Here is a 24,138-nt window from a genome sequence, read left to right as displayed (position 1 = left end):
ATTTCGCTCTCTCTTTCTCAAGGAATCTTGTTTACTGAGAGCTCCTTATATCTAGTAAAGCGGCTAGTGTCTGCCAATGCCTGCGGATGCCCCAGGCAACCCAGCCTGCAACTTCTCTCACTCCCCGCAAACGAAGGCGCAAGAACGTGCGCAAACTAGGACGCGCATGCGTAAGCGCGTCCTCGTTTAGTTCAACCATTTGAGGGTCTCACTAACGTATGACCACGTTAACAACAACTCGATTCGTGGGTTTTGCATTTGTGCATGGAAAGCTAGTGTGGTGCCCTTTAGCCCCGCCCTTTGCTCACTCACGTGGACACCATTGCAAGGCCTCGGTTGGCGCTGGACTGTGTTTGCCCATCCTTGAGCCTAGAGGCGGTCACGTGGGTATAGAGCGACCAATCGGCGCATCCAGATGGGTTTCACACAGCCAAGCTGAATTGTCTCCGCCTCCTCCCGGGACCTGAAACGTTTGAGAGTGGGGGGAGAGGAGGTAGAGGGAACCGGGAAGGGGTAAGTACGTGGATCCCAGGGGTGGGGCGTCAAGCGGGGCATGCTGCTGGCCTTGGAAAAAAAAAGGCACGAATGGTGTAAATGAGAATTTTGTGAGGTGCGAGTTAGTGTGAATAACTGGCTGAGAGAGAGAGTCCCCCTTAGTGAGTTTGTGAGTGTGGCGGCACCGCGTGGGGAGACTTTCATTGTAGGGGAATGACCTGCTCTGTCGCAAATGGCTTTAGGGAGACGAGGGGTTGCCCTGAGATGGGAGGGGCACTGCACTGTGAGAGAAGGGGCTGCCGTGAGGGATCAACCAAGTATGAGGGAATGGGGGGACCTAGTGTGACGGACTGGGCAGCCCCTAAGGAGAACCCCACTGGCTGCTTGAATCCTGAAGGGACAACCACTGGCTGAGGGAAGGGGCTGCCTTGAGGATTATCAAAGTGAGGGATGGGGTTCCTGTTTGTGGAACCCCCACATAATAAATGGACTGCTGTGTGTGCACCACCACTATTGTCACTGGCTGCTTTGTTCGAGACACCCCAGGCGAATATTTTGTCCCCCCCAAATTGATGGAGATGGCTGTTGTCTGTAGGCCACCCCTAAGTACCCCACAAAACTTTATTCCGCCTCCTCCCTGTGTCTAATGGAAGACCCCTCAGTGTGGTGGGCACAGCCAATATAAAGGAAGACTTTGCCATATTTGGGACAAACCTTAAGCTGGCCATAGATGTAAACATTTTTAAAAGATCTTTTCGTTATCTCGTGAGACCACGATTATTTAGAAATGATCGCTTAAATGTACGATTTGTCCATCAACTAAAAAGACCATTTTAGGCGATATTGGCAGAAAAACTGAGGGGAGCTGCCTGCTTGGCCCTGCAGACGTAGATAGATTGCGATGGGACCGATGTCAGACGAAAAATCGTAAGATGTATGATGGTTGCTTCCCAATAACTTCACGATGATTTGTCGGATTGGTCGGATTTCGCTAAAATTGGTCGTTCACCAAAGAAAAAATCTTTGTGTCTATGGGGGTGCTCTGCACACCAGCAAGAAGTTGGGGTAACATGTTGGCTAAGTAACCAGTATTGCCACCTGTGGTGCTGAGGTCCTTTCATTCTGATTTTGGTTTACTCTCTAGGTAAATTGACTTTAGATGAAATCAACCTTTTAAATGGACAGGAAAGCTTGAAATTGCATGGGAAAATGTATGTTTTCATTCACCTGTCTGTTTAAAATGAGCAGTGCTTTTGAATCAATTATAAGATCTGCAGAAACTTCTGTGATGGTCAGCAGGGTGCTGTAGATGCAAAACAAGCTGTATATCGGTCCAGTTTGGTGATTTTAATGGTTTTGGCTTTTTTAACTACAAATACCAGCATACTCGTAACAGCTGAAGGCTGGTTGTTGTATTTTAGCCATTTTGCTAGTTGTTATATTTTAGGTGGCATCTTTCATAGGTTCCATTCCGTAAACTGAAAGCACCAATTTGTACGACTAAACTCCGGTATTAACTGCACAGACAAGTACTAAAGAAATCAAAAGTTACTAATAAGTAGGATGCTTTGTATTATTGACATACTACTGTGTACATTACATCTACACACAATGAAGTCTGTGGTCTGTCTAGTATTGGCTGTATAGTAATTTGTGGTGTTTAAAACACTAACAGGGTATTGGTCAACACAGTTTGGCTTTGTGTATAAAAGTTTAATACGGTATGAGGCTCTGAATCAGGTAAAGGCCATACAGGTCAGGTCGACAAAATGGCTCCTGTCTGTCATCCGTGCCTTTATTTTGTATGGTGTGTTCATCGGATGAATAGACACAGAGGTATGGGGAATTGCTGACTGCAGCAGGGCTAAGGTGAGGGTGGGACCCTTCTCAGAATGTCTATAAGCTGTATAAATAATTGTATCTAAAAAGAGTAAAAATAAATACATTTTTGTTTTGGTCTGTAAATTTAACAGCTGTGTACATGGGAGTGTAAACAACATTAAATAAACTAATTGGGACAGCAGGAATTTCGAAGTGCTGCTTCTCCCCAAGTAAAGAGTTAAATGAGTTCCTACCTGTGTTGTCTGTGTTTCTAGACACATAGGAATTTGATAAGTCCTCTTAGAGCAATAGCACATGGAACTGTTTTGGTTACTTTTGAGTGCTGTGCTTTGTAATTAGGCCACATGCTGCCCCAACATACCAACATAGCCTCTTAAACTTATATTGACATTGTGAAAGCACAAGTCTGTGGTTAGTTAAACTCTATTGTATATTGCAGCTCAGATACTTAGTTCTAACATCCCACTGAAACTTTTTTTGTAGGATCAGAAATAATTTTAAAAAAATATATATATATTTAGTTTATGCCAACCAGCATATTGGCCTTTTTAACTGTATTGATCTGATCCAATTCACTAAATAGTATTATTTATTATTCTCTTTTTTTTTTTTTATCATACTGACATTTTTATGTAGCAGTTAGACATCAGCCCCTGCCTCATACTTATCTACTCGCAACATTTTAATTATTTGTGATCTATTTGTTTTTTAAAGTATAATGCAGGGGAAAGTGACTATGGTTCATGTTCCAGATACCAAAGGCAGTGCTTATGCTAGAAGGTCTCAACTGGGGGCTCTAATGCAGACCCCCCAAAAATGGTAAAAAGTAAAAGACTAATTAGGATGTGTTTTGGAGTGTTTAGCCAAAAAAGTGCAAATTGAGTTTACAGTTGCTATACAGGAAATTATTATTATAATTTATTTTTCTACATGATAAGAAATGAACAAATGTAGGAATCAACTATTTTCTGTTGATTTTAGTGCATAAGAATTTTTTTTCTCTGCTGAATGCATTTGTTTTTAATGGGCCAGTGTTTCTTGCTGCCATTGTAATGTGGGCCTCCAAGTGCTTCAGAGTCTGTTGGCCTCAATCTGTTCCAACTCATTCTTTTCTGGTCATCGAAGCTGACTTTGTGGGTAATCTGTTACACACGCTTCACTGCACTCTGCTCACTTGCAGGCATCTGACCATGCGTATTGAATTTTTTTCATTCATAGTTTAGGATCAGGAATGGAGGGACGCCTCCCTCCACCTCCAAAAACAGTATGCAGTTGGACTAGTGATCAGCAAGTGAATAATAGGTCACATGAATGTCTTTTCTCTTTGCTCCAACCCGATGGATAAGCACACTTTAGATGCATATTGTTTTTGTTTTGGCTTGTTGAAATAACAGCTATTTGAAGTGAAACTGCTTCTGAAAAACTCCCAGCTAATTTTAAAAACAATGAAAAAACAAACACGCTAATAACTATATATATATATATATATATATATATATATATATATATATATATATATATATATATATATAATACATTTTTTGGTCTGCAACTTTAGGCTTGACATTTCAACTGGATGTTGGGTTTTAATTAAACTAGCAACCAGGCATTAGTATGAAAGATTAATGCAAGTATGTCTGAAAATAGCGATTAAACAATAAGAAATACAAATTATACAAAATTATAGGTTTTTCAGTTGCAGGCAGCAAATAGGTAAATTACTACTGCAAACAATTAAAACACAAAATAATGAAGACTTTCTAGATTTATAGTTTTTCTGATAACACTGCAAGTTAATGTATGTGATTTGTATTTTTTATTGCTGACTCCCTAAAATGGGTGCCCAGATTTTTACCAACTTTGGTAACTGTAACTTTGGTGAATTACATGGAAAGAAAACACATTGTTGCCCTAAAAAACAGTTTCCAAGCTGGTTTAATTAACATCTGACTGATGGTATTTAACTAGAAAAGTGATGATATGATATTGTTTGGACCATTCTGGACGATGGTAATCTACTGATTCAGTTCATAATGTCCCATTAGTATGTGATCTGCCTTTTTTCACCCCTTCTGTAAACTGATGCATTATTTTATACAATATATGGCGTATATGTTTGAATTAGGATGACCATACACTTGCCATGAATTGGAAGATATTTTTTTGATTATAAACCTTATAATCATTGGTCAAAGCAAAGGGTGTGGGTGTTTTGTAATATTCTATTTCAGCTTTAACGTCTTCTGACATTGGACCCTCCATTTACCAAGGGATTAAGGTGACCATACAAGATAAAAGCTGCAGATTCGGATCTTTCGATTGCCTCATCAATATCTGGCCTGATATCAAAGTCCTGATGGTGCAATGGCCTCATTAGCTCGGCATGTTTTTACCATCATTGTGATCCAATCATTTGCCCATACTTTACTAACGCCGGGTCTACTTTTACTGATGTTTTCCCATTATGATCTACATCCATAAAAGCATTGTTAGCATTCTGTTCCATGGAAAATATTACTTAAATATTGGTTTATAAGAAAGTGAATATTGCTATATTTAACAAACAACTATTTCTTATGTAACTATAACATAATAAATATCTGAATGAAAAGCATAAAACAGGAGGTTAATTTAGTCAAGCTGTTTGTTAACAGTGTCTTGAGATCTACTGATCACCAGCTAAAGGTCTACTGGTAGATCCCGATCAACATTTTGGGCACCCCTGGTTTAGACTGAGGGGCAAACAAAAGGATCAGCCCAATATCGCCACCTAAAGGTGACCTTGCCAAATGAGTGGATCTTTAAATGTATTGACAGCTTTACAGTAAAGTAATTAAAAGGCACCAGTGTATAACAGATCTGCAAGATTGGTTTATTTCTGTGTAAAGTTGTCCATACAGGATAAAATCCGATCGTTTGGCAAGGTCGACAATCAAGCAGATCTTAACCCAATATGCCCACCAAAGGGGGGTCGATATCGATAGGGCTGAAAGATCTGATGACAACAAAGGAAAAAGGGTCCGACCAGAGGAGGACCTCATCAACTAACCAATGCGGCCCTCTTTTTGCAAAGAAACATTAAACCTGCCTGTTCGATATCTTGGTCAGATATTGATCAGGGAGACCCGTCGCAACACACCCTACACGGGCAGATATTGAAGAAGTTGCAGGTAAAAACTACATTACATTCATCACGACTGTTTGATGTGAACGCAGAAAGCAGCGTCTTCATCCAACAGTCTAACCGTGTAGTTTTTTACCTACGATTTTTTATCGCGTCCCCTTATATTTTGAAGCCTGCGACTATATCGGACTTGCTGAATGCCGGTGGAGTTCAGCCCTAAAGGATTGATATTGGCAGCTTTAATCTGCCCCTCTATGGCCACCTTTAAAGGGGTTGTTTACCATCCAAATGCTTTTTGCTGTTCGGTTGGTTTCAGATTGTTCACCAGAAATAGACTTTTTCATTTTCTTTCTATGTGTGACTGTTTTGTCAATATTGAAGTGTTAAGATTCACCTTCTTTTGTCTTTATAAAGCAGCTCTGGGAGAGGGTCGCCGAATCTGTTATTGTTGTAAATAGATACTTTTAGTTGATACATTTCTTATCTTTGTCCCTGCTGAGCAGAATCTGTGGGTTACATTAAAGGCAGCTGTTAGAATTGATACAATAGTTTCTAATATTCCATAGATACTTCTGAGAATCAACTAAATGTTGCAAAATTGTAACTGTTCAGAATCTGCATTAGTTGATACATTTCTCAGCAGCATGTGTGGAATATTAGCAACTATTGTATTATAACAGCTGCCCATAATGAAACTCATGGATTGTGCTCAACAGGGACAAAGATAAGAAATGTATCAACTGGTGTATCCGTTTAGAACAGTTTTTAAAGAGTTGATGACCCCCCCCCACACACACACACAGTTACTTTAGAAAGACATAAGAAGGTTAAAAAGGAAAACTTTACACTTTAATATTAGAAAAACGGTCAGAAATAAGAAAGTGATTACTAAAAGTCTTTATTTCTGATGAACTATCTGAAAACCAGAGAGGACCAGAGAACTAGCTGAAGAAATACTTATTAAATATTTACCTACAAAAGTTTGTGGTACTTTAGAATTTATTAACATGTATTTATATAGAATTTAGGATTAATCATATTATTAAAAAAAGTGCTTTTCAGATAATGAAGCAGTCCAGATGTTTGACCTTTTTATTCTTCTCTGCTGAGATGTGATGTTTCTACTTGGCCCTTGCCCTGACTGAATTGGCATAAGCCTCATATCTCTCAGGACTGACTTGGATAATGGTTTTAGGTGAACTTCTCTTTACCCACCTAGAACTGAAATGGTCTGGAGGTTTCTAGGTCAATATTGTTTTTTTGTTGGGGTTTCTCTCATTTCGCTTGTTTGATCTTTGCAATTTGATGGAAATGTTCATGGTAAATTAAGGAGGTGCAGCAAAGTTGTACTGCTGATGCAAAATAAAACAAGTTTTGTTCATCTTACATTATAGGTTTAGATTTGATATGTTAATTTTACCAATATTTGTCTCTTTCTCTGAAATACAGTCACTCAGGGTCATCTCCAGACAGCAACATAGTAAAGCGGAAAAAAACAGTAATTATTACTGCCCTGTGTCTTGTGAAGTACTAGTTAAGAGCCTAATATGTATAACGTTAATCCTTGCCATAAAGCAAGGCAGTGCTACCACCTGGTTGCTAGGTTTTATTGGATTTGGCTTTCTGGAACTTGGAAAGATGATTTGTGAGTAATTTACGCAGTGTCCGTCACCCACCCTTATATTGGGCCCCAGCGTATGTTTAGCACAGTGCTGTATGTAACTTAAAATTAACGTCCATCTATTTATACGGCAGTGCAGCCTCTTCCCTCCATGAATTGTGTGTGTGAAGGATCATTAGTGTTGTAAATGTACCCCATCCATGCGTCCCATCCCCCAGCCTTTTTATAGCTGCTTTGTCAACCCTGTCACTGACCTTTGTTGGTGCTGCTGTTGCTGGCGTCCAAAAAAAAAAAAAAACGCCAACCGAAAGCTTCATTCAAAGCCAAAAAAACAGTATTTCTTGCCTTAGACTTGTCCAACTTAGCTATTGCATTTCCGTTAACTCATTCAGGTCAGAACTTTAACTTTGCTGAATTTAAACATATCGCTGTAATATTTCCAAGTAGTATCATTAAGAAAAAAAAAAAAAAAGATTAAGGCAGCTTCCCTCCCAGTTAATCTGATCTAGCAGCCTGAACTCTTAACTACCGTCTCAAAGCCAGCGAAGCTGAATTCAGCCATTTTGCTTTAAAGGGTGTGCTTTGTCGAGCCAAAATGGAGGCCTTCCTTTTAGTCCTTTTAACTCTTTCTTGTCTGTTCTTCTGCTTTTACCGCATTGAAGTATGAAATAGTAAAATATTGAGCATGTGCCTGTCTTGAGTCTGCCTGCCAATATATACCATATGTGTGATAGCTGGCCTACAAGTGTCTTTTGTTTAATGACAAATGGGCAGCTTCCCTTGTGCATACAGTTTCAACAGTAGTGATCATTACACTGTATATTAAAATCTTTTATTATCCAAATGTAGGCTTTTGTTTCCCTATAGCTCATAAACCTTTTTAATATTAAGTCCTGATTTACATGTGTAGTTCTTGTGGGACTTTTATTTACTCCTGTTTCGCAGAAGAGCCTAACGAGTGAGTACTGTATATAATTACTCCTCCGTATTTTAGATGACCTGTTCCTACACCTATGTTGCTGTCCTGATTTGTGTGCATTTTATCTTGGTTAACACCTACTGAGCAAGTTCAGACTTGGCTCTCTTCCTGCCTGATGGTCCCTTCACTTAAAGGGGTAATTTAGTGTTAAAGGAACAGTAACACCAAAGAATTAAAGCGTTTTAAAGGTATAACAATATAGTGTACTGTTGCAAAATTGTTGTGTTTGCTATAGAAATACAACAATAGTTTATATGAACAAGCTGCTGTGTAGCCATGGGGGCAAAAATGAACCCCCAAAAATGAACCCCACGGATCCGCACACTATATTGTTCTGCAGTTGGGGAATTTACCCTTTTATTGTGCCACCAACAAAATCAACGTTTCGGGGTTTTTCCTCCTTTCATCAAGCAGTGTGTTAATTACAGGTGTGCGGTGGATCTACTATATGAATCTGTAGCCATGGGGGCAGCCATTCAAGCACAGGATACACAACAGTTTGCAGATAAGTTCTGAAGAATCCCATTGTATACTACAACACTTTATCTGTTCTCTGCTGTGTATCCTGTGCCTTTTCTTCTACTTTTTCAGCTTTGAATGGCTGCCCCCCCCCATGGTTATACAGCAGCTTATTTCAATTAACTATAGTAGAGTTTCTGAAGCACACACCAGTTGTACCAGCGCAGCACAACAGTACATTTTATTTTCATTACTTTAAAACCTTGAAAAATTTTGGTGCTACTGTTCCTTTAAATTAACTCTTAGCGCCATGTTGACTGTGCTATTCTGAGACAATTTGCAGTGGTTTGAATGATAGACTGGAAGATGAATGAATAGAAGAGGGCCAGATATATAAGTACAGGAATGGGATCTGTTATCATGAATCCCCTTATCCATAAAACTCTGAATTGTGTGAAGGTCTCCTCCCATGGATGCTCATATTTCCAAATAATTCTAATTTATAAAAATAAATTCCTTTTTCTCTGTAGTTATAAAACAGTACCTATTGGGTTTGTTTTAAGTTTAAATTATTTTTTTAGCAAACTTAAGGTATGGTGATGCAAAACACCCAATTATTCTGGATAATAGATTCTATAGTTCAATAAATAACAATTAGAGTAGTGCAAGCTCTGTGTCTGTAACTGTTCTAGGTAGTGCTGAATGATAAGTACCCTATTCAATGCACCTGCATGGGGTCACAGACCTTGACTTCGGAACGTTCAGGTCTTTAAAGTCTTTTTTTCCTACTATTATATATATATATATATATATATATATATATATATATATATATATATATATATATATATATATATATATAGTTTTGTCCTCCTATAATCTATAGAAGCTTGAGCAATTCTAAATTTTAAATTGTTACATAGTTGCTAGGGTCCCACTGACCCTTGCAGTTGGGTAGGCCTTTCTGTGCCCCCCCCAATACTGTTGCATGGGTCACAAGTCAGATTTTTCTGCACACCGGTGTTATGTGGAAAGTCAGATTGCTTGCTGAATGACTTCCAGGCAAAGACATTAGGAAATGTCCAAGGATTTCCCAGAACAAATAGTAACAACATTGTGGAGTATGTCGTTTATGAGCATGTTCATAAGCCTTTACTTGTTAAATTTGCTCACAAATTTGACCGAAAGCATAGAAAGTTCTCACCTGTAGTGGGCAGAGGAAACCTTTTTGTAGTAGGGAATAATGTACCCACATTGTAAAATGTAAGGATGTTAGGCGTCACTGAGGGGTTTTAGGTCTATAAAATGGGATGAGGTCCCATTTTTTTATTTAAAGTAATCTTGTATATTAACATGCTTAAAGGTGCTCCAGGGTTCCAATGGCTTTTTCTTGTGTTGGCACAATTTTACACTACTTACTTATAATTCAATTGTTTGTTAGATGTGCACAGAATTTGAATTTTTTTCTGTCCTAAGCATTGCAAAATGAAATGCAAAAAAAAAAAAAAAAAGCTGTTGGTTGATCAGTAACCGATATAGCTACCATTTTTTTTTCTGAAACCTTTTCTTATTGGGATGTCACTATGATCTTAGATTATTGTCCTCTAAGATGTGCCTCACTGCAATTGCTATAGGTTTTATATTTATTCATTGTGTTGAGGTGTGTGTGTGTGTGTGTGTGTGTGTATGTATATATATCTGATAATGTGCTTCTACTCTGAAGGAATTGGGAAGCTGTATTGCTGCTGTTAATATTGTAAATGGATTGAAAGTATGACCACCTTTGTTCTCAGGGCACATTGTCTTTATGCCAGTATATGCAAGGTCTTCATTCTGCTCCATGCTGTGTAGATGGTAGAATGTGTTGTTCTTTTGTTGTTCTTTGGGCCCTATTTAGTCGAATGTAATGCAAAAAAAAAAAAGTTTTTATTGCAGGAGTCGCCAGTGGCACAGACTGAAATGTTTGTGTTTCCAATTACTTTTTCAGTTGAAGGCTATTGTGTTGTGGAGTTTGCTGGCATTCCAGCATGCTGCAGCAGTTTTCCCAGACAATGCTTACTTTAGTTAAGTCTAAAGATTATTCAGTTGGCATAGAGAACACTGAGCTTGGTTTCAAACTCCATAAGTTGTTGATTTCTTTGTCACACAGCTAAAAGTATTAATTGCTTATATTTATTCCTCCCATTGTACTTAAAGGAGAAATAAACTTGTTCTGAAAAAAACCCGTAACCCCCCCCCAGAGAGATGCCCTATACTCCCTACTTACCCCTCGCTGTAGATTCTTCAAGCGAAGTTCCACGCGTCTATTTTCTGCATCCTCTGTAAGCTGACTGGGAGATCGGTATTTCTGCGCATGCGCAGTTGGAGCGGTTCGCGCAACTGCGCATGCGTGGAATTGCACGGAAATTGCCGAACTCGCAGTCAGCTTACCATGGATGCGTGCAACAGCTGGAAGAATCTGCGGCAAGGGGTAAGTATGGAGTCTGGGGCATCTCCCCAGGGGGGAGGAGGGGAGGTTAAGGTTATTGTTTTTGGAAATCTGTTGAAAATGCTGACAGAGCTACTTGTCTTTCTTTGGGTATATCGGACACTTGAAAACTTGTTCATGTATCTTACTTGGTAACCAGTATTGGTCCTGTTTTAGTAATTAGGTAGAGATCACCATTAACTACTCTTTCTCCCCCCCATAATTGGCTGTTTATATTTCTGTACAACTACTGACTTTTTTAACAATATTGCAGAAGCCTGATGATTAACAGATCTGGAAGAAAACTTTAACTTTCTACTGTATTGTTTCCAGAGTTGGAACAGAAACAAATAATAGTGTTTGTGTGTTTGGACTTTTACTGTGTACTTTATATGTAGTTCAGAGATACCAAGCCTGTGCAGTAAACCTCTGTGTCAGTAAGGCTAATGCCACATAGGGCTGATTCTCGACCTGTGTAAAAACGTAGGCCAAGTATTGTCCTTTTTCCTTGTCTGCACACGGAACTATTTTGTCGGGCTGCTGCAGGCACACGCAGACACACCCAATTTCCCAATATGGGTGCAGGCCAGAAAGAAGGCTGATGCTGGTGTAGGGGCATCTGCTTATGTTTTTTCTGCAGGCTACGAATCAGCCTGTGTGGCATTAGCCAACTGTGAAACCAAGTGAGTCAATTCTTCAATTCTTTGTTTTTCTTTTATCTGGATAATAATTAGATTTTTTTCCCCCATTGTAGACTTGAATTGGACAAAGCTGAGCAGGCACCAGTCATGCTTTAACAGAAACACCTAATGCTTCACAGATCAACTGGAATTTTGTCCTTTCTAAAACTGGGGACATTGGCTTGCTTTCAGAAATTAATTTGCTGGCTCAACGTTAGTCATGGCCAGCAAACGTAAATCCACCACCCCTTGTATGATACCTCTTAAAACGCTAGCACCAGACAGAAGCACAGATATTTCTGAAGACTTCAATGACAAGTCTGCAAAGCAAGAAGGATCAGAGATCCTGCAAGCTACAGATCTGAGTGACGGCAATAATGAGGCACAGTCTAATGGGCATGAAAATGTTGGTGGTGACAAGTATTTCTGTAAATACTGTAATTTTGGTTCTCATGACACACAACCATTTATTGAACACATGGTTCTAAAACACACTGGATTCAAAGAAGATCCTTCATATGTCTGTATTGCCTGCAGCTTCCTTGTAAAGGACTCTAAAGAATTGGCAGCTCACAATGCTGAAAATCACTCTGAGTCAAACCTTGCTTGGAGTGTGGCCAAGCATGAGAATTACACTATTGTTGAACAAAGCCTCACTGACCGTAATTCAGACCCAATCATGCATCAGCATCTTCCTGAGCAAAGTGTTGACGAGTTTTCTGAAATTTCCATTACAAAAACACCTATAATGAAGATTATGAAAAACAAGGCTGAGACAAAAAAAATAGTTACTATTAAAGATTCCAACCATTTATCAGAAGAAGTGGAGAAAAAGCCCCACCACCTGTCAAGCAATGGTTTGCTACCTGGCAACAAAGTAGTCAACAAAGTTATCAACAAAGTTATGAATTCTTCTCCAGTGAATGGATCAATCATAGGCACAGTTCCAGTTCTGCAAACTGGGGTAACGCAACTGTTATCGCTAAACTCTGCCCAGTCGGTAATGCAACCCAAACTTCCAACAATAATCTCACCGGTTCTGACTAAACCATCTGTTGCACTGAAATCTCCACATATTACACAGCCACATACACCTAAAAACCTCCCTAAAGTAATGATTCCCCTAAGCAGCATTCCAACCTATAACGTTTCCATGGATTCCAACGGTTTCTTGAAAAACTCTTTCAACAAGTTTCCTTATCCCACAAAGGCAGAGCTTTGCTATTTAACAGTAGTGACAAAATATCCAGAAGAACAAATAAAAATCTGGTTTACAGCCCAGAGGTTAAAACAAGGTATCAGCTGGACACCTGAAGAAATTGAAGATTCTAGGAAAAAAATGTTCAATACAGTCATTCAGTCCATCCCACAACCCATGCCTCAACCAACGATAACTGTTCTCAATGCTCCACTTGTTACGAATACCAATAATGTACAGCCTCTTATTCAAGCATCTTTGCCTGGTCACATTGTAAATCAACCCCAAAGAGCAAGTGGCTTACTTGTAACCCAACCGATCATTCAGAATGGGATTCAAGGAGCCAGTACAGCTGTGTCATTGAACTTCACAAACATGACGGCACATCAGGCCACTACGCAGACCATGTCTTCATCTTCCGATGTACATGTTGTTGGATCCACTCGCCCCCTAACGCCAACATCACCTACCTTGTCATCTCAAAGCCTGTTTGACTCCACCAGTAACAGGTCCAAAAAATCCAGGCAACAGTTGACTGCCCTAAAAAACAGTTTCTACAGAACTCAGTTTCCATCTCATGGGGAAGTTGCAAGGTTAACAAAAATTACAGGACTCAATACAAGGGACGTTAGGAAGTGGTTTAGTGATAAAAGGTATCACTGGCGCAACAAGGCAGCAAATGCAATTGACAGTAGCAGTATTATGCTTGATACCTCCGCGGACATTACTTATTCCATGATAAAAGAACAAGATTATACATTGCAAACAAGTGTTTCCGCTTCATCCCACTCATCTAGGAGGCACTCCTGGAATACAACACCAGACTTTACGCCAAAATACAAGGAAAGGGCTCCTGAGCAGGTTAGGGCTCTAGAGAAAAGCTTCTTCCAGAGCAGTTTTCCTACTGTAGATGAGGTTAACCGTTTAAGGAGTGAGACCAAAATGACCAGGCGGGAAATTGACAGCTGGTTTGCTGAAAAGCGCAAAAGGCTTGCTGAAGAAAATAAAAAATCAAAAGTAGAGGATCAGGATTATGAGGACTCTTCTGATGAGTTGATTATTGCCAACAGCATTGGGTCACCTTCTGCAGAAAGCCTAGTTCACATCCCTGGTGAGAGAAAAGTAAATCCAATCAAGATAAATCTTAAGGCTCTTCGTGTAACAGAGTCTAATGACGGCACAGAGGTGGCCAGTGAGAATGACAACAGTATGAGTTTTGATGGTGAGACTGTTGCAGTTCCTTCCCCCAAAATCAGGCATGTTAAAAAAACTACCCAGCAGAGGGATATTTTGAAGCATATGTTTATCCAAACACAGTGGCCTTCCAGTGAGGAATATGATCGTCTTGTTGAACAAACAGGGTTGTCAAGAACTGATCTTGTGCGTTGGTTTGGGGACTGCCGGTACTCCTTTAAAAATGGACAATTACGATGGTATGAACGTTACAAAAGAGGCATGGCAGAGACTAAGCCTGTTTCCTATAAGCCACTTTTGGACTATTACAGCCAGCATCAGTTGGTCTATGATTATGACCTTGAAGGACTTTGTGATAAGACTGGATTGCCTCCAGAAGAGGTGAAGTCTTGGTTTGCAAGCAGGATGGAGGAAGACACCCGCGCTGTGTCAGATGCCGGTAGCGAGGGACTACACTCTGATGTTGGTGAAAAGGCAGAAGTGCCGATGGAAGCTTACGATGGGGTTTCTGAAATGTCAGAAAATAGCGAATCCTGGGAGCCAGCAGCACAGGAGCCATACATAGGTGCAGTTCAGTCAGAACAACAGTCCGACATTCAACTTGGTAAGTACTCTGTCCTGTTATTGTAAATGCTATTTTCAGCCCCATAGCAGGTAGGGTTTCTAGCTACATGAAGATCTAAATAGTAATTGAGTATAGCATTAATCTGGGTTTGTGTTTTTTGTCTTTTGTTTTTTTTATTTGTGTGTTTTGCTAATCTGTCCTGGAAAACAGAATACCTAGCCATTATCACCAGTATTTATTTGCAGTCAATGGAGTAGTTCAGCCTAAAACTAAATTTAAGTATGATGTAGAAAGAGCTCTTCTAAGGCATTCTGTAAATGTGTTTTATTTTTCATTCATTGTGTTTTTGTGAGTTATTTAATCTACAGCTTTCCAGTTAGTTTAAAATATTATCTGGTTGTTAGGGATTTACTTTAAGGGTAAGGTCACACTGGGAGATTTAGTAGCCCGTCGACTAATCGCCTCTTCTTTGGGGCGACTAATCTCCCTGAACTACTTCCCCCTGTCTTCTGCCTGCTAGAATGAAAAATGGCCTGCGGCATGGCACTTGCGGCCCTTAGTTTACTAAAGTCGCCCAAAGTTTCCTTGTGAGGCAACTTTACTTTTCCTCGTAAATTAACAACTAACAGTTTCAGTGGCAGATCAGAGATGCGTAGCATAGGGTCTGGATAGAAATGTAAAAATATTAACAATAAAGGTCTAGCCTCTAGGTCCGTGTCCCCAGCAAGCAGATGGCAATTTAAATGTGTTTGGTAATGTTACCAAAAAAAAAAAAAGACCACAACCACAAAAATAAAAAGAAAGACCAGCCGCAAAATACCACCATCTGTGTCATGCTAAAAGATACTCTTAAAGGAACTGTTCAGTGTAAAACTGGGTAAGTAAATAAAACATCTTTTTATTATAGTTAGCTAAAATGTAGTCTATAAAGGATGGAGTGAACCAATGTCTTATTTATTAGCTAGAACACAACTTTCTCCTTTGCATCTCACTAACCTGTCATTCATTGACTAGAAGTCCGGCCACCCTGGACATAACTGTTCACATAGATTGATCCCAAACATGTTGCCCCCAGTGGCCTCAAAGCAGGTGCTAATTGTTGGATTTCTCGCTTGAATGCAAGCTTTAGTTGCCTAAAAACCGTGTGTACTGCCAAATAAAGCCTCTTATTGGCTCCCAGTCAACATAGGTGCTACAAATATACAGACAGAACCCATATTTTGCACCCCCAGAAACTTTTTACATTCTTCTGTTGCTCTCCAACTATTCTGGCTAATACATTAGTCAAAAATGTAACCTATAATGACTGAAGTGAACCAATGTCTGACTGTTAAAAAAAAAAATATTTTGGCAAAGTCTATCTTTTTAACCAGTTTTAATTTTACACTGAGCAGTTCCTTCAAGCAACAAATGTAAACCCGGATTCATTGGGGAGCTTCAGTACATTTTCTGAAGCGAGCAACTGTTTTAGTGAATAGCAGCGCAGGCCGAGAGACACATTTTCCATAGATACGCTTGATGAAAGCAGACAGAGCGAGGTTCACACATGAGAAGTAGGTCTGTGGCAGCCATAGTAGCGAGGTAAAGCAAGCAAATATTGCGTCCGTGTCAGTGTGATCTATGGTGAAAATATGAGATGTGACTGCTGGCAAACCAAGATGTTTTCATGAAAAAATGTAGCAATCTGACACAGCGGGTGGTAATGAAGAATTTGCATTCAAACTTGTCATGATTGTTTTTCTTGTTCTCTAAGCAATAGTTTATATCCTATTAAGTGGCATTTTAAAAAAAAAATCTAACCAAACTGCAATATAGATATCTGTAAATATTGCCCTATTACATCTCTTACCTTGAACCACCATTTTCGTGCTGCCTCGGTGATCACCTGACCAGAAGTAACATGGTATGGCAATAGAAGACAGAATTTTGTCCGTTTAATTGGCTCATATATGCACCGTGAATCGTAGGATCCCAGGGGGCCACCTTTAGTTCCTAAAATGTCCTTTTTCTATTTAGGATAACCCAAAGGCACATATTAAAACAATACTATTTCTTTAAAAACCATGTGCAGATGAGCCAAGCCATAGCTTCAAGCACATTTAGTACGGGCAACTTTGTAATTTGCAGTAGACAACTCTGCAAGCCTTAGTGTTTTCATTCATTCATCACATGCAGAAAACACTATTTTGGGTCTGCAAACATTTTTGCACACCATGCAATTCTTTTTTAAGCTTTTGATTTTATTAAAGGTAATAACAACATCAACAGCTGTCTGGTTGCAAGAGTCATGTTTTCTCAGATAAATAGGATAGGGCCTTATAAGAAAGATGTGTATTTAAAAGTAACAATAACATTTTAGCCTCACAGAACAGTAGCCGTTTGGCTGCCAGGGCCAGGTGCTTCCATTGGAAATCTAGAAAGAGGTTTAATAGTGAGCCGTGCTTTTTGCTGCAGATAAAACACCTGGATAGCAGACTTTTGTAAAAACACAGCCACCGTCAAGGGTTTCTACTGCAATCTGGTGGATTTAGGGGTTCTCACACTTTGGGGGATTCCTTCCTATGCATATTTTTATATTTTTGCATCCAGCCACACTCTGTGTGACTACACGCAGCCGGTGCATCTGCTCTGTACTCTGTGGTGCTTTTTTACTGGCCTTTTTGGGTATTGTGGTAGCTGAAATTTCAGATCTGCTAAAGAATTAGCTAGAAATGTTGTACATTATGTTTTGGGCTTCTGTACCAGCCCAAGGCAACCACTTTAGCAGGCAAGATCTCTGTCTCCAAAGATGCCCCAGTTGCTCCCCATTTTCTTTTCTGCTGATTTACTGCGCATGCTCGTGCTGCTGTCACTTACTGAGCTTAGGGACCCACTTACAATATACAGTACACATAGAATAGAAATGTCACAATATAAGGATGATTAGTAATTAATACAGATAATTACTACATGGCAACTTAGAAACCAGTATACCTAGCATCAGAATTTAATACTGAGCCTTGTAGCATCAGCTTATATTAAAGTCCAACCTCATTTTCGGTTTGATAGTTTGTGACAACCCCTAAGCTTAGCTTCTCAACAGCTGCTCAGAGCCCACTGAGCATGTCGTAGACACTTTCCAAGATGGCGACTCCCTGTGACAAGTTTGAAATCCTGGATCATTGCTGCTATTGACAAGCTACAACTGTACACTTGTGCAAAAAATTCAGTACATAAAACATGGCATTTTTAGCCATATTCATTTTTAGGGTTTAGTTCTCCTTTAATGTATGACAAACCAAGTGGTGCTGTGTTTAACACAGTGTCTATATATTAAAAGTTTAATTTTACTAGGAATGGCACAAATTGTACTATGCTTGTCTTTGACTAAAAATAAATATGTATTTCATGAAAGCTACAGTCACTTGTTGGATATTGCGGTTCATCTTGTGCTATATAGTGAATTAAGTACCCCCTCTTGTAAAACATAATGATATTATAAGTTACCGAGGAGTTTCATGACCATATAAAAGTACGAGGCAGAAGGCCGAGTGTTTTTATAAAGGTCATGGAACTCCGAGGTAACTTCTAATATCCTCATATTTTGCAACTGGGGTTCTTTATTTATTATAATACACAAGTTTCAGTGAGTCATGTGACAGAAATGACATCAGAACTCACCGTTTATAACTGATGACATCAGAACTCACTGTTTATAAGGATATAATTTATAAGATATTCATGGCTTTTGTGTATTATAAACTGATAAATAACTAAGCAGTGGTTATATTTTGTTTGTAAGGTTTTAAAAGGGATCATTCTGCACAGTCATTGATGCTGGTTTGGGCAATCCCAGAGAAACATTGTTAAATAATTGTAAAAGTACTTCTTGTTGTACTTTATTGTGGTGGAGACAAATCAGCAAATCTGTAACTAGTTTGCTTTTGGGCATCATTATCCTCCCCCCCCCCCTTTTTATTTATTTATTTTTTTGCAATTAAAATTCTCTAGCCTTTGCTATTTTATAAGCCTCAATCAAATGGAAACATTAACTTTAAAATGGGAAACAAAGGTAATACATTAAAATGTGAAAACATAAATGGATACAGGTTGAAACGCTCTTGGCGGTTTTCAAACCATTACTACGCTGTTAGCCAAACAGCGTTCAAATAAACAAATTTCGTGTCTTCTCATTGGTCAGTGCAGCCACTGCCAGTAATATTACAGTTCAGCATGTAGTCAGCTTTTAAAGAACTACAAAACAGTGAAAAGCAGCAGCAGTTAGCTTCGAAGCAGTTGGACACATTCTTAAGCAGCAATTTGCAGCAAATGTAAGTATATTATGTAGCAAGAAATTTTTAAAGGGATACTGTCATGGGAAAAAAATGTTTTTTTCAAAATGAATCAGTTAATAGTGCTGCTCCAGCAGAATTCTGCACTGAAATCCATTTCTCAAAAGAGCAAACAGATTTTTTTTTATATTCAATTTTGAAATCTGACATGGGGCTAGACATTTTGTCAATTTCCCAGCTGCCCCCAGTCATGTGACTTGTGCTCTCATAAACTTCAATCACTCTTTACTGCAAGTTAGTGATATCACCCCCCTCCCTTTTTCCCCCCCAGCAGCCAAACAAAAGAACAATGGGAAGGTAACCAGATAACAGCTCCCTAACACAAGATAACAGCTGCCTGGTAGATCTAAGAACAACACTCAATAGTAAAAACACATGTCCCACTGAGACACATTCAGTTACATTGAGAAGGAAAAACAGCAGCCTGCCAGGCACAAGTCACATGACCAGGGGCAGCTGGGAAATTGACAAAATGTCTAGCCCCATGTCAGATTTCAAAATTGAATTTAAAAAAATCTGTTTGCTCTTTTGAGAAATGGATTTCAGTGCAGAATTCTGCTGGAGTAGCACTATTAACTGATTCATTTTGAAAAAAAAATGTTTTTCCCATGACAGTATCCCTTTAAGTAATATAACATTTTATTTTGGAAAATATCCAGATTTTATGTGTAAGAAACTAACTTTAAATATTTCCCTTTTTTTTTCAGAGGCTGACTAAAGCAAAGAGAGACGGCTTATAAGAGCAATATTTTTACTGTTCATCTCCATTTTTATGGGATTAGGAAATCAATTTGGAGTGCTCATTTTTTACTACCAAATTGGATTCAAAAAAAGTAGAAGGAGCAGTTTAGTATGTACAAAGGGATTTTGGGACCTTATTGCCTTGAGCCAATTCCTTCCCATTGCAAGAGACGTTTTCAGCGTGTATAAAGTTATGACTTTTTCCAGATGATGTGGGATCCTTGTGCTTTGTAATTTTCCAAATTTCCATTTCTCGTTCAATATATTCTGTTGGTACAGAAGCTTATTTATATAACATTTACAAACTTACAAAAATTTAGTATCCATGTCCTTGTAATTTACTACAAAACTTTCTAGTGAAAATATTGTTTGGACTAGCTGGTTATAAATAAAGTTTTTTCCCTTGCTATTTTGCCAATGGACATAAAATGTAGTTAAATGAGTAAAGACAGATTAAATCTTATTGTAGAGCTTGGTGTTTTTGTTACTTACTTTAATGGGTAGAACATGAAACCAGAATACATTTGCTGATGGCATAGAGACTCTCCCTGCAAGCGGTGCTGGCAACCTTAAAGGTATACTATCATGGGTAAAAAAAGTTTTTTTCAAAACACATCAGTTAATAGTTCTGAAATCCATTTCTCAAAAGAGCAAACAGATTTTATTTTTATATTAAATTTTAAAATCTGACATGGGGCTAGATATATTGTCTGTTCCCCAGCTATACCCAGTCATGTGACTTGTGCTCTGATAAACTTCAGTCACTCTTTACTCCTGTACTGCAAGTTGGAGTGATATCACTCCCCCCAGCAGCCTAACAATGGGAAGGGAAGGTAACATACCACAAGATAACAGCTGCCTGATAGATCTAAGAACAGCACTCAATAGTAAAATCCAGGTCCCACTGTGACACATTGTTACATTGAGTAGTAGAAATAGCCTGCCAGAAAGCAGTTCCATCCTAAAGTGCTGGCTATTTTTGAAAGCACATGACCAGGCAAAATGACCTGAGTTGGCTGCCTACACACCAATATTACAACTAAAAAAAATACACTTGCTGGTTCAGGAATGAAGTTTTATATGGTAGAGTGAATTATTTGCAGTGTAAACAGTGTAATTTCTATATACAGTGTAATTTCTATATAAAAACTACATCATAAAAATTATTCAAAAATAATTGTAAGTGGAAACCGAAAAATCCCGGCAAATGTGAAACTTATCCTTAGTAATACACTAGGTGTGGTTTGTTTCATCCTCTACAACTGGTTTACTTGTGTGCTATAGACAAGGGGCAGAATATTTGCTTTTAACATAGGATTATTATTCCATGTGCAGTGTTCCAGATGAAGCAGACAAAGCAAGGCTTGACGTGATCCAGGGCACTATATCCTTGACTTGCACTTAGCCAGCAAACTGAGCCCTAAATGCTATCAAGCCACACATCCCTCATGTCAGGACATGGCCTTGAAGAATTTTTCCACCTCAATTACACTGCCAGAAGATCTTTAGGAATGGGTCGTTAAGCTCCCCATAGACGCGACGATTCTTCTTGCCGAGCGACCGATTTTAGGGAAGTCCGACCAATCCTTCGAAATTATTGTGCGGTTAGTGGGATTCGAACGATCGTACATCTTACAATTTTTCGGCTGACATCTGTCAGGAAATGGATCGGCCAGGCCAAAAAATCTTTGTCGGTCCCAGTGCAATCTATCTATGTTTGCAGGGACAAGCAGGCAGCTCCCCTTTGTTTTCCTGGCAAATTGATCTTTTTAGTTGATGGTCAATTCGTACGATCGTTCCGAGAAAATCGTGGTCTCACGATGAGGATCAGATCTTTTAAAAAATCTCAACATCTATGACCAGCTTTAGAAGAGGGGACTAACTGTTATTGCAAAACACAGGCAGGATGTACCAGCAGAATAAGGAACACTATTACAGAAGCCAATATAAATCTGTATAGGACTTTTGCTAGGCATATCCTGTAATTATTATTGTTAAATAGAATTTACGGTGTCCTTTAGTTGTATTTTGTTTTTTTTGTTGTAGTAAACCTTTCACAGTAGTAGATTAAAAGGCTGTTCACCTTTTAAATTAAATTTTAGTATGATGTATTGTACGGAGACCGTTTGCAAATGTTCTATTATTTGTGGTTTTTGGTTTATTTAGCATTTTATTCAGCAGCTTTCCAGGTTGCAGTTTCAGCAATCTGGTTGCTAGGGTTCAAATTACCCAAGCAGCCATGCATTGATTTAAATAAGCGACTGGAATAGGAGAGGGTTTGAATAGAAAGATGAGTAATATAAATAACACTACATTTGTAGCCTTTCAGAGCAGTTTTTTTTAGATTTTCTATTGAAAGCTGGAAAGAGTCTGTAGAAGAAGGCAAATAATTCAAACGTTATAAAAAGGAAAAAATGAAGGTTAATTGTAGAATTGCTTAGAATGGCTAGAATGAGCCATTCTATAACATAATAAAAATTAACTTTAAAATGAACCACCCTTTGAAATGCACTTTTACTATTTATCCCACATCGTTGATTCTTCTGAGCAGCTGGAGGAGACTGAGAACATTGCTGACAGCAATTGTTGCATAAGAAGTATCTGAAATCACATCCCACTGATTTCTATTGACATCTGTGGGATATACCTGCTGACCAAAATTCCAAGGTGTTGCTCTATCCCCTCCACACACCACCCTCCCCTCCACATGTGCCATTCTATCTTTATATTGTGTTTCTCCTTAACCTTCACATATCTCTATCCCCATTTCCATTTTACGTTGCCTTTCTTCCACCTCTCTCATTTCAACAAGTTTCCTGACCAGCTTCAACATAAACAGTGCTCAGCATCAGCAACTATTGTTGCCCTGTAAACAAGTGAATGTAAATAATGAATCGCAATGGAAAGTTCTGTATAAACCAATGGAATTCTAGGCTAGTGTTACTTACTGCTCTTTCTTGCTTTTTAAGACAGCACCTTTATTGTGCAGAGGATGGACTTTATCGAGAGGTAGTAAGCAGGGTTTGAAGACCCTCGCGCCTAGCCAACAACATGAAGAGAGGGTTACTATAAGACAAAACAAGAGGAAGAACAGGGAGCTGATTAGGAGATTGGTTATATCATGTGACGGAATCACCTCCATCTGCATTTGGAGGCAAAAGAGAGCAGATAGTGAGACATGTCATATACAACATGGCAGCGTCAATGTTGTAATGCCATGCATGCTTTTTTTTCTAAAAGCAGAGTATTTTATATTTCTGCTCAAATGTCTTATGAAAATTAAATCTATCAACATTTTTATTAGTATAATTGGATGAATAACTGGAAGGTAGAATGTTGCAGTACAGTGTGTTCAGATTGGATCCAATTTCCTTGGTCATAACAGGTGTCTGCATACCATGGCACCTGTTCAAGTTTTACCTGTAAGTATTATTATCATAGCTGTTACTGGGTTACTGGGTTAGAGTGTGAAAATGCCGATGGTAGAGAAAATTTTTGGAGAAAATGTTGTTACCACCAATATGCTTTATAGCAGGAAACTGCACTCTATAAGCCTAGGAAATACCTAGTGGGGAATTCACAAAAGTGGTGATACTAAATAAAAGTGGAGATAAAAATGTCAGATTTCCCACCAAATTCGCAAACCTCTATCTCCACTTTTGTGAATTCCCAGACTTTAAGCAGTAAACTAGTTTAAAGAGGGTGATGGCTTACATGAGTGGGAGCAGCACTGGCCTGTGATTTAAAATAGACCCTGGCATTCCTAGTACAGAGGCCCAAACAGTCCCCACCAGCCCACTTAAGTCACTTTCTATGGCATCTTACAGCAGCCCCTCTGCCATTTGCCAGAACCCACAGTCTGGGCCTTAGTGGGAGCAGTCAGTATTCAGTGGTTTCATGAATTGAGCAGTTAGAAACATGGTGAAGGGTTCACATTCAGTGGCATAACTAAGGCTTATAAAAATATCTTTGAGCCTACTTTGGCAGCAGATGCAGCCATATAACTTATAGGAGTTAACACATAGCTTAGTGTCCCTAACCTCGACCGTCTATCTACCCAACTACAGGGGTTGACCATATTTACTGATGGCTCAAGACTTCAGTGGCAGAAGTAGATCACTCATGGCAAAATTTAGGAAGAGCAATGTATCATGAGCAGAACTAGAACATGGATTTCTTTAGATTGGGCTGCAATACTGACTTCCACAAACGGAAATGATTTGCATATAAATTTACATCCCTACTTCCCAAACCTTTCTGGTTTCTTGTTTTGGGGCCTGTATCCTCAGTAACCTTTAGGTGAAGTGTATACCAAGGTAGACGAGTGGAGATTGGAAGACCGTACCATCTTCTGTATAGTACTAACTATTGTAGCAACAGCTGTATGTTTTACCATTACTATACAAGCTTTATCTTCTGAAAATGGTTCCAGTGCACTTTTT

The 24,138-nt window shown here is 39.0% G+C and overlaps 1 protein-coding gene across 1 annotated transcript; it reads left to right on the top strand.

The window, feature by feature from the left end:
* Positions 1–481: 481 nt before the first annotated feature.
* zhx3.L (zinc fingers and homeoboxes 3 L homeolog) lies at positions 482–20,159 on the top strand. The gene is given in 3 exon segments (NM_001127855.1): positions 482–513; positions 11,742–14,663; positions 19,663–20,159. Coding segments are annotated over 2 exon segments (2,787 nt in total). The 5' UTR covers positions 482–513; positions 11,742–11,887; the 3' UTR covers positions 19,674–20,159.
* Positions 20,160–24,138: the final 3,979 nt, after the last annotated feature.

Source organism: Xenopus laevis, chromosome 9_10L, assembly GCF_017654675.1.
Source record: "Xenopus laevis strain J_2021 chromosome 9_10L, Xenopus_laevis_v10.1, whole genome shotgun sequence".
Lineage (NCBI taxonomy): Eukaryota > Metazoa > Chordata > Amphibia > Anura > Pipidae > Xenopus > Xenopus laevis.
Note: the sequence above shows the minus strand (reverse complement) of the source record. Positions and strands in the feature narration are given on the sequence as shown.